The sequence below is a fragment of the Anopheles darlingi genome, chromosome 3 (genome assembly GCF_943734745.1).
Source record: "Anopheles darlingi chromosome 3, idAnoDarlMG_H_01, whole genome shotgun sequence".
In the NCBI taxonomy this organism is placed as follows: Eukaryota; Metazoa; Arthropoda; class Insecta; order Diptera; family Culicidae; genus Anopheles; species Anopheles darlingi.
Window position 1 is genome coordinate 46,194,494 of NC_064875.1, and position 10,048 is coordinate 46,204,541.

General features: G+C 51.0%; 1 protein-coding gene across 3 annotated transcripts in view; it reads left to right on the plus strand.

Moving 5' to 3' along the window:
• The first annotated feature begins 519 nt into the window (after positions 1 to 519).
• The window catches only part of LOC125954636 (G-protein coupled receptor 52), an 11,463-nt gene continuing 1,934 nt past the window's right edge, over positions 520 to 10,048 (plus strand). Inside the window, exons 1-5 of one of the 3 annotated variants that reach the window (XM_049685100.1) lie at positions 520 to 646; positions 919 to 1,681; positions 7,978 to 8,214; positions 8,322 to 8,462; positions 8,574 to 8,832. In XM_049685100.1, the coding sequence (XP_049541057.1) occupies positions 8,330 to 8,462; positions 8,574 to 8,832 (392 nt within the window). In that variant the 5' untranslated portion in view covers positions 520 to 646; positions 919 to 1,681; positions 7,978 to 8,214; positions 8,322 to 8,329. Of the gene's footprint in view, positions 647 to 918; positions 1,682 to 7,977; positions 8,463 to 8,573; positions 8,833 to 10,048 lie in introns of all 3 variants that reach the window. The other 2 variants (XM_049685099.1, XM_049685098.1) reach the window with 2 other exon arrangements.

The window sequence follows — 10,048 nt, forward strand, 5'->3', positions numbered from 1 at the left end:
GCTTCGCCTGTCGAAGGCATCCATCTTTCCCGGCTGCTGCTGCTGCTGCTGCTGCTGCTCAGCGGTCACGGGCCCCGGGATAGCCCGTGTGTTACGCAATGGCCTCCAACCCGCCATAACGCAGCCAGCAGCCAGATGCCGAGCCCTCCAACTCCACTAGTATACACAGAGATACACACACACATACAGACTGTCAGAATCACTCATCCCTTCTCGCTCGAATGTCCTTACGCTCTACGCCTACTCTTTGGTGGTGGTCTGTGTTGGTCACTCTTTGAGTGTCTCGTCCTTCTGCGTGGCTGCCTGCCGACAGGAGTGTTCTGACATTCCCGTGCGTTCGTAAGTAGCCGGTTTTGGAGTTCGGGAGACGCCGAACCCGAGAGCGCTTACGCTCCCCCGTCAAGGCGAGTATCCTTTCGGCCAGCAAGAGGAGCCGAAGTCCTCCCCCACCTGCCCGTTTTGGGAAGCGGAGTAACCAGAACCAGAACGAGTTCGGGCACGGGCACACCAGTTCAGTATCAGCGAGTGAGCAGCGCGAGCGTGTTCGTGGCGTTAGAGGACGCGTGTTAACCGTGCTCCAAGGATCCAGGATTCCTTTCTATCGGGGGTAGTGCAAACCTGTTCAGCTTCTCAACCATTCGGAGAGGTAGTGAAGAACCTAAATGTCCTTTTGAAGGACCTCATTAGTCGATTGCAGCAAGCCATTCCAGTAGCTACGGCTGTTTCAGCTTGCTGAAAGAAGCATTCCTTTCGGTCAGCTTCTAAATCACATAAATCGTAGCAAGCCCTGCCAGTGTGTTGGTCTGTGTGTGTTCGACGACTGAGTGACTTAAAGACGAAATTCAATTCTGTCCAAATCCTGGAAAATCGTTGCCTTATTTCACCATTTTAAGCATTTTTTGCATTTTCCTCCCTCAGCAGCACCCACTACCAGCAGCAGCAGCAGCAGCAGTAGAAGAGGAGAAAAACGTGAAGAAAACACTGGAAAACCCAGTTATGCCATTGTGTTCGCGTGTGTACAGCGTGTTTGTGTGAAAGCTCGGTTCGGCTACTGAGAGCGTCACTTCCTGCGTGAGAGCGTAAGCCTCGAAAGAGAGAGAGAAAGAGAAGTAGTGTTCGTGTTTCTAGTGGAAGGAAAACGTGGAAATTGCTATGGTGAGCTAATAGCACACCGAGAGCACCGAGGCAGAGAGAGAGAGAGCGAGAGAGCGAAAGAGTGAGCGTTTTGTGAAAAGCTGCACGAGCTCGCTGGCTCCGTACTCCGGGGGAGTCCCCGTAGCACCGCAGCAAGGAAGCAGTTTTTCCGCATCGATTCCATTGGAGTCCTAGGCGCGCGTGAAGGCACCAGACAGCACCAGGCAGGACATTATCATTCACCTTGGACTTGGCGAATCCCACACTAATCGGTGTGTATTGCGTGCGTGCGTGCGTACGAGTGTGTGTGTGTGTGTGTGTTCGCGAGAATTAAGTGAAGCTTTCGTACGTGAAGTTGCTGGCGTAGGAGAGTCTGTGAAGTTATTGCGGCACTGGTTGTGGAAATCTGTGTGCGAAAGGGTCAGTGGAAAGAGGTGAAAGGAACGAAAGCGTGAAACGTTCCTTGGGTTGGGCCCGATTCGCCACCAGAAAAGCCATTTTGCCAACAAACGGTTGAAGCGTCGCCTCGCCTAGTCCATCCGAGAGTGTAAGTATTTGAGGCTTGTTGGAATGCGAAATGTCCTTAAACACTCCCAATGTTCCCGAAAATGAAATTTAAGGCCGTTGCGGTGGGACGATCAAAAAGAGAAAGAGAGAGAGAGAGAGAGAGAGAGAGAGAGCGAGCAAGGGAGCGAGAGTGTTCTTCGGTACGCCATGACGCACTGACATAACCTCACAATTTCTGTGGAACGCGCCTTTCACTTATTTCGCTATCTCGCTACCGGCGCTTTCCAACTTTCCAGCTTTTTGGCATCGCAGCCAGCGTTGAGGGATTGTTTCCGCCATCGAAAGAGATCTTCAAAAAACAAAAAAAAAAGGGGAGAGAGATAGCCCAACCCAACGGCCGGAAGGTGGTAGGGCCGGAAAACAAAACATCGACCGGTAACGAACTTTCTGTGACAGGATAGGTTGTGACGCTGACTGCGAGCGAAACTTTTCCTATTATGTCCCAGAGGCAGGGGGGCACATAGTGTAATTGAAAGCAGTAATGCGAACCCTGCAAATGAGCTAGAGATCCGGCGCCAGTCGCAAACCTCGCCCTCGATCGGTTCGGTTTTCGGACCGCTGTCGACATCTTGGTCTCCCTCTCTCTTTCTCTCTCTGCAACAGCAGCAGCAGCATCATCATGTCAGCACCTGGCACACTCGATGACATTACAGGAGCCTTCTCCCCCACGGGGGACGGTTGCAAGTAATAAGCCAGTCTGGCCACTTGCCAACATGCCAGCTCGCTCTCGGTTGGTGGCATTCCCAACATGGAAACATTATGTAAATTCAAGCGCAACGGGTGACGGTGCTAGTCAGTACTGTCAAACCGGTGTGCTGTGGCCCCCCGGAAACAATGGCCATCGAAGCTAGCTACGAAAGGCACCGGCTGGGGCCCGATTTTCCTCTCGGGCTAATTAAAAGCCATGCCGGGACGAACTGCTGGGCACGTGAGATTGTGATTACGTGCGGAGCGTCGTCGACGGAGCGTTCGTCACAAGAGACACTGGCACAGGCTGCATTGTGCTCGAGGTCTTCTCTCGAGGCCTAGCACACCCTGGCATGCTGGCTTCCGATTGCTGTTTCGTTTTATGATCCTTTTTCCTTCCATCTTAAGTATGCTTCGCTTCACTGGCGGAATAAGCAGATTGTGTGTGTGTGTGTGTGTGTGTGTGTGTGTGTGTGTGTGTGTGTGTGTGTGTGTGTGTGAGCTCAGTGCTCGATGCTCAATGCTTGGGCCCCTTCATTTGGTCCCCGACCGGGATCCTTCTGCTCATTGGTGTCCACCGGATCAGGAGGAGCTCGTTTCAACAGGACTCTTCACTTCAACCGATGCCGATGCACGACGGTAACAGTCTCAAATTTAATCTCGCTCTCTGCCCCTCTCCACCTCTCGTTTCTTCCTCTACAACGTGTGTCGTCTCCACAGCACCGCGGTGGACTCGCCATTGCGTGCCTGGAAAATCGATTTTCCCGTTTCGTTTCGTTTGGGGGGCGGTAGTCAAAATTAAGCACCCCTCGAAGGGGGGAGGGGCGCGGAGTCATGCGATGCGTTGCTTCGGTGCCTGGTTCTCCTGGCCCTGGCCCTGCCCCTGCCGGTGCCCGATTGTGACATCCTTTCTTTCCATTGATCCTTACGCTCGATTGATGTTGATTGCTGATTAAACATTACATTAGTTATGTTTAATGGGACTCGACCCACGTGCTCCTGATCCACCAACCTCTTGTGTTGCAGCTTGCAAGGACTGAACTGACTTCAAGTCCGGAAACGGTTCTGATTGGAATTGAGTTAGTTAGTTAGTTTGGAATTTGGAAACAATTGAAAAGTTGCCACAGTCGCCTGCAGCTCAACAGTTACCACTCGGTACACGTCAGTTTCAATAGTTTCCAGGGTTTCCTCCCAAAAAGGATTGATTATTGATGTAGCATCCCTGCAGGACCTCGCTGGCAGCAGCGCTGGTCTGACCGTTCTCGATTGCTTTCACCACGAGTTCGGATCGACGGGACGTGCTTCATTGAATTAACCAAAAAACTGATGGCCACACACACGCCATGCTCTAAGGTTTCTCTCTCTCTCTCTCTCTCTCTCTCTCTCTCTCTCTCTCTCTCTTTCTCTCTCTCTCTGCCTCTGGGTTGGTAAATTAATTTCCATGTCAGCATATTAAATATGACCGTATCCGCTTCCGAGACCGAAACCGGAGTAGTACCGGTGTGGAGGGATGGCCGAGAGTGTAATTTTAGGGCAATTGGGAAAATTGAATTTCACTTACACAAACACACACACACACACATCTCGCTCGTCAGCTGCTTGTGATAGCGAGAGCGAGAGAGAGAAAGTGTATAGTGACCGGAACTGGTATCGATCTCTCGCCTTTTACGAGTGAAATGAACTGATTGAATGGTACAAGTGAAGCAGAAAATGAAGATGGACAAAGCCGGCCACCCTCTAGTGGTGGGGGGTTGGTGCAAGTTGGTGACATGTTATTGTACGAATCACGTGCATAATCGATACGCCAAGCGTCACAGCGTGGCCCTCAACGCGTTGGCCAACGGCCAAAGCGTGGTAACTCCGTGGTCGCCGCCGCCGTTTCGTCCTCTTCTCCCGAGGGACCACAGACGGGGAATCGGAAGAATATTTTGGAATTCAATTAAAAAAGAATCGGGCTGGCTTGAAGGCGCTGGATAGGGATGGATAGTGAGACACGATTGGCGCTGAGAGCCTAGCGGTGGCTAATTGCAAAGCGATAAAAGCGTGCTCGTACTTGCTACGACGAAAAGAGGTTTCGCCAATTTTCCGTTTGCCGGAATCGAATTATGCTCGACTTGTGGGGCTGCAGTGCCAGTGGATCTTTAATTTCTAATCTGAAGAAACGAACGGTCGTTTGCAGAAGCTGTGAGCTCCTCAGTCTAAATAAGAATAAAGCATGAATCTAAATGAAAGCTTGAATCTAACCCTCAGTAGAAGGTTCCTGATGGCATTGCACAGTATGTTTTACTCAAAACAATGGTCCTTTTACACAAAGGACACTTTCAATCCTGCTGCTGTTGTGTTTTTAACCCCCTTTTGCAGACTTCCACCTCACTGCGAGGCGAGTTATTCTGCAGAGAACTGCGCGGGTGGCTCATTATGTTTCTCTCACCGTGATGCCGCTGTGCGCTTTTCCCTTTATCCGGCGTTCCTCATGGATGAATGAGAACGGATTCATGTGCGCGCGGGAGGCACAACCGGACTGACGTCATAGCGCGCTATCTTCTCGCTTCGCTTCCGTGCGCACTCATCCCGAACACGGCAACCTGGGACGGATTCTGAATTCAGGCCACGAGGAAGGCGCACCGGAAAACGGCTGAAGCTCATTTCCGCCCATTTGTTGCACCTGTTACTGGAGGCTGTGGCCTGTGCCTTCCTGTGAGGCGCCATTTTGCAAGCTTGGTTGCGATAATCCATTCCCAGGATTCTCCTTCTTTGTTGTTATTGTTGGTAGTTCCATTAGCGCTAACGGGAAGCGCTCATACACAAACATACACAAACACACACACACACAGCGCGCCTCAGAGAAGGTTCTGCTAACCGAGGGATAAGGATGATGCTACTGCTGCTGCTGCTGCTACTGATGGCATTGTTGCTATCTGCAGTCATACGCAGATACAAAACACACACAGACACGCATACTCAGGGACACCTTTTAGGCCAAGGTCAGTGCTGGCGTTCAGCGGAATGGCCGCCGCGTCGCAGTGAGTGAGCGGTCACGTGCTGCACGGGACGTGGGTTTCGTTTCATTGAGAAAACAGGCTCAGAACGCCAAACCGGAACGAGAACCGAGGATAGGGCCGCGGTTCTCGTTCGTTCGAGCTGCCTGGGGAGCAACAAGGATACACCGAATGGGAGAGAGTAAGAGAGAGAGAGACGCTGGGCCGATTGCACTCTTCTCTCTATCTCTTTGTGTTCGGATGCGTCTGAAAGGAGCGGCTTTAATGCTCTTACTCTGATTAGAGAAAAGGAGGAAAAAGAGAAAGAGAACAAAAAAGAGAAAGACAGAGAGAGAAAGAGAGAGAGCGCCCGGATTGATGCATAAAAGTATATAGTTAAATGATTTTCGTCTCGATAAAAGCCAAACCGCGAATCCTTTGGCTTTGAATTTGAATCGATAACATTAATCCTTCAGAACGAGTTCGTTCCGATTCACTATGATAGATCCCCATAAACGGTCCGTAGCATGACGATAAACAACATTCATAGCGCAACAAACGCACTCCATCTGAGCGCCAGATAAAAGCATATTGGTCTCCCTCCTATCGCCCGGTCGGTCGCGGCCACAATCAATACACGTGCTAACACGTTCCCGAACGAACGTTCTCTTTATCGCAACAACCAGCTTGTCGTGTCCAATCGCGGAAAATCGGCTCGGAATCAATAATGCGGTCGTAAAATGCGCGGAAAATAATCCGTCCTCGATCGGTGAGCGGCGCTTTGTGGCGTTTTTGTGTTTTAAAAATAGTGACGTTGATATTTAAATGCGAAACATGAATTCCTTGACCGAAAGAGAGTGAGCGGTAGCCAGAGGATGCCACCCTTGCCATCGATCGCCCATTTCCTTTCGCCACTTGCAACGCTTTCAAGAACATTCGTTCAACGCAGAAAGCCCTCTAGAAGGGAAGGCTGATGGTGGTGGCCCCACGCCACACGCCAGAGAAATCCAATCAAACAGCGATAACCATTTCCCACCATGCACCGTAAATATCGATGTAACTCTTCCGCCAGATAGCCGGGCTCTGGGTACGCGGCGTGGCGTTCTCTGTGACAGCTTGACGTGCCCCGAGGCCACAACCTCCCAATTCCCAAATCGCATTCCCATTCGCTGCTCGACTGTCATCGAGCGCGACTCCCCAAAAACGGAACGAACGGCGCGTTATTTACGATGGCGCGCGTGAGTCGCGACTGTTCCATCTACGCGAAATGCTGGTTTCCATCCATTTTGTTCGATGGTATGGTTGCGTTTGGTTTTTATTGGGGTGAAGGGCGGAAAAGGGGGTTTACCGACGGTGACCTTGGGGGAAAGGGTGTTTTTGGGCGCAGCACCCTGGCCTCCCTTCTCTCGTCGTCCCAGGCGCGGTCGCTCAATGTCAATGGGGGCGCCTGGTGTTGAAAAAAAATAATAATTTTCGTCAACTGATAAGCAAGGGGTGGCGTGGTGGAAGGTTCACGCTTGGAAGGTGGGGAAAAGGTGGACATATTGGGAGATTTCGTTTACGATCGGATTGCATATCGGATTTGCATTCCGAACAACCGCCAACACAGCGGCCCTCAGGGTTGTCGTCGTTGATTGTGTCCCCCCCCCCCACCCCCGATGGGGCGGTCGAGAGCTACTAAAAAGCTCTAAATCATAGTGAACGTGGATGAAATTTATTACTTTCACACACATGCACGTTGGCATGCTGCATCGCATTACCATTATCGCAAACGGGGTTGCTAGGATTGAAGAGCGTTGCACGCAACAAACGGTGCAACGGTGTTGCATACCTTCAGGCGTAAAAGCAATTCTACTACTTACTGACCCCGCGCGGCGCGCGTGATAAAATGCAATAATGCCACTGGCGGTGCCAGGACCATGGCAGAGTCCGGCCGGTTAACAGGATTCTCGTCACGGGGACCATTTCTCATCCGAACGCTCGCGATGGACTGAACTGAACCGAACCGGTGTAACCCAACGGAGGAGCGAAGTGAATGTGAATAATTTAACAATTATACAATTGCATTTAATGCGGACCGTTCATTAGCTGCGCGGTGTACCACTGGCCGGAAACGGCGCTTTTCCGCTCGCTGAACGATGGCAGTGACGACCATTATGACCTCCCCCTCTTCGCGTCAGGAAAACTTTATCGTAGTTGCACCCCGTCCATGAGTGTGTGAGTGTTCGTGTTACTTCCGTATCGTAATTGCAATGATTTAGTGCAGTTTAGCTGCAGTACGGTGGCGATGTAAACGATGTTCGATAATTTAATAAGTTGTGCCCATTTAAGGCAATGCTCTAGCTCTGAGCTAGCAGCTAGTTTGTATCAAAACGGGGTTAAATGTTAAATAGCTCTACGGACAGTACCGCGCCTCGTCTCCCCCAGGCGCAGACAGTGACCGAAAGGTGCCGAAAGCCAGCCTGTCAGCCATCAGGGGAAATCAACCACCGGGGTCAGCGGGAAAAAGGGCGTTGGTTTAGGTCGTGCAGCGCGTGCCCTGCGTGTGCGGTCCCCAAACTCGCATTAACTATTCAAATTAACTGGTTCCTTTTTCATTTCCATTTCGCAGGTGACCCACCAGGGCGTCATCATGCGATGCTGAAAGAGAGAAAGATAGAGGGAGAGAGACGTTAGGCAAGAGACGCGAGACACGGCAATTATCCTTTCCAGTGCTTCCAGTTAGCCAGTAGAGAGCGTTCAGTAGGGCGGGAAGACAAACGCAGGGAAGGCCAGCGTAGTAGCAGTACGTGCGAGCATTGCCCTTCGCCGACGCGCCATTCGCGTCATGACCGGCCGTGAGGTAACCGTAAGCGTCGTCGTCGTCGTCGGCATCGAGCGGCCGGACCCGTCGGTGGCGCTGCGGTGGTGATGCGGCGGAGGGTACGATGCTGATCGCGCCCGTCTCTGTTTCAGGCGTTACGATGCATGGGCTGAGTCACCTGCAAACCGGCTCAACCCTGGAGGCGCTCACGCAGGCCACGATCATCCTCATCCTAGCGGTCGCCATCGTCATCTCGAACCTCATCGTCGTAGCAACATATCTTAACTTTAAGGGTAAGCAAACCACACCGGACCGCACTGCACTGCACTCTAGTGCTGTTCCTTCATCGTGACACACGAGAGTTCCTCCCTTCATGCCTTCGTTCGTTTGTTCGTTCGTTGTAGGTCCGCATGAGGTCATAAACTATTATCTGCTGTCGTTGGCCGTCGCCGATCTGCTATGCGGACTGTTCATCGTGTCGCTGTCGGTGTATCCGGCATTCAGCGGCGAATGGATCTACGGCGATGTGGTGTGCCGGATGATGGGCTACCTGGAGGTGACCCTGTGGTCCATCAGCGTCTACACCTTCATGTGGATCTCGGTCGATCGGTACCTGGCCGTCCGGAAGCCGCTGCGCTACGAGACGATCCAAACGAAAACCAGGTAACATGCTGGTGTTCTTTGCTGTGTGTGTGTGTGTGTTTGTGTGTGTTTCTGGTGCCTTCCACCTTTCATCCTCCTCCATCTGTACATCGTCATAAGCACCACATCGAGCCGGTTCTCACCCCATACCGTCGTTACATTCCCACTAAACGTTCGGCCTTGTCACAAGACTTGTCTGATAAGATCTCGTTGTTCCAAATGAATGTTGGACCCACGACGAGCTAGTGTGTCTCCTTTTTCCTTTGTGTGTGTGCATATGTGTGTGTGTGTTTGTGTGTATTGTTAGTAATTCTCGATTTGAATCGGCTGCATTATGAGCAGAGCAGGAAGTACACCTCCGGTAGTAGTGCAACCCTCACCACAACTCCTTTGTGCGGACATGCCCTCACACACACACACTCTCTCTATCTGTTTGTCTTTTTTCCTTGTTTTTTTTTTTTGGTAATGACGTGTGTGTGTGTGTGTCTGTTTGTGTTTTTGTCACCATTTTTTAATTTTCCTTTTCTTTTCGAATGCTCCTAGTGGTTATGCTGATGATCGTGATGTTTTTTCTTATCCACATTAGTCACCAATTTCCTGTGGATTCTGTTCTCGTATGAGTTTGTGGAGATTACTCTTTCCCTTTTTAGTTTCACCTTTTAACGTTCAAAGAAACCGTTGTCAGAACAAACCACACAGTTTATGATGGTAGGAATGCAGTTCGCAATAGAAAAGAAAAGCGATCCAAAAGCAATTACGCTTGGATGCAGAATGTTCTCGTTGCAACGGAGAGATCATCGTTCGCATCGTACTGTATGTTTCATCCGCAAATGAACTGATAATCAACTGAAAACAAATCTCATCAATGGTCCTCGTTCCTTGATCCGTTTATCATACCCTACCATGCAACCACCACCCTCACCAACAAAGCCATATGTCTCATTCTCTCTTTTTCTTTCTCTCGTTCCGCCATCATCGTTCGGTTCCGTCCTGGCGAAACCGACTACCGCAATACATAAAACGACGCGTCCGCGGACTGGATTTTCACTATTCACCACCCCCCCCCCCCCCCCCCCCCACAACCGGATAACAAACGCGAACAAACTTTACATTACAAAAACGAAACAAACCACGTCATCAATTTCACGCCTGCCTGTGTGTGTGTGTGTGCGCGCCTGTGCTCCGCTCACGCACAATGCGGGAGAGATTACACGGCCCGGGAAGGGAATCGGCACGG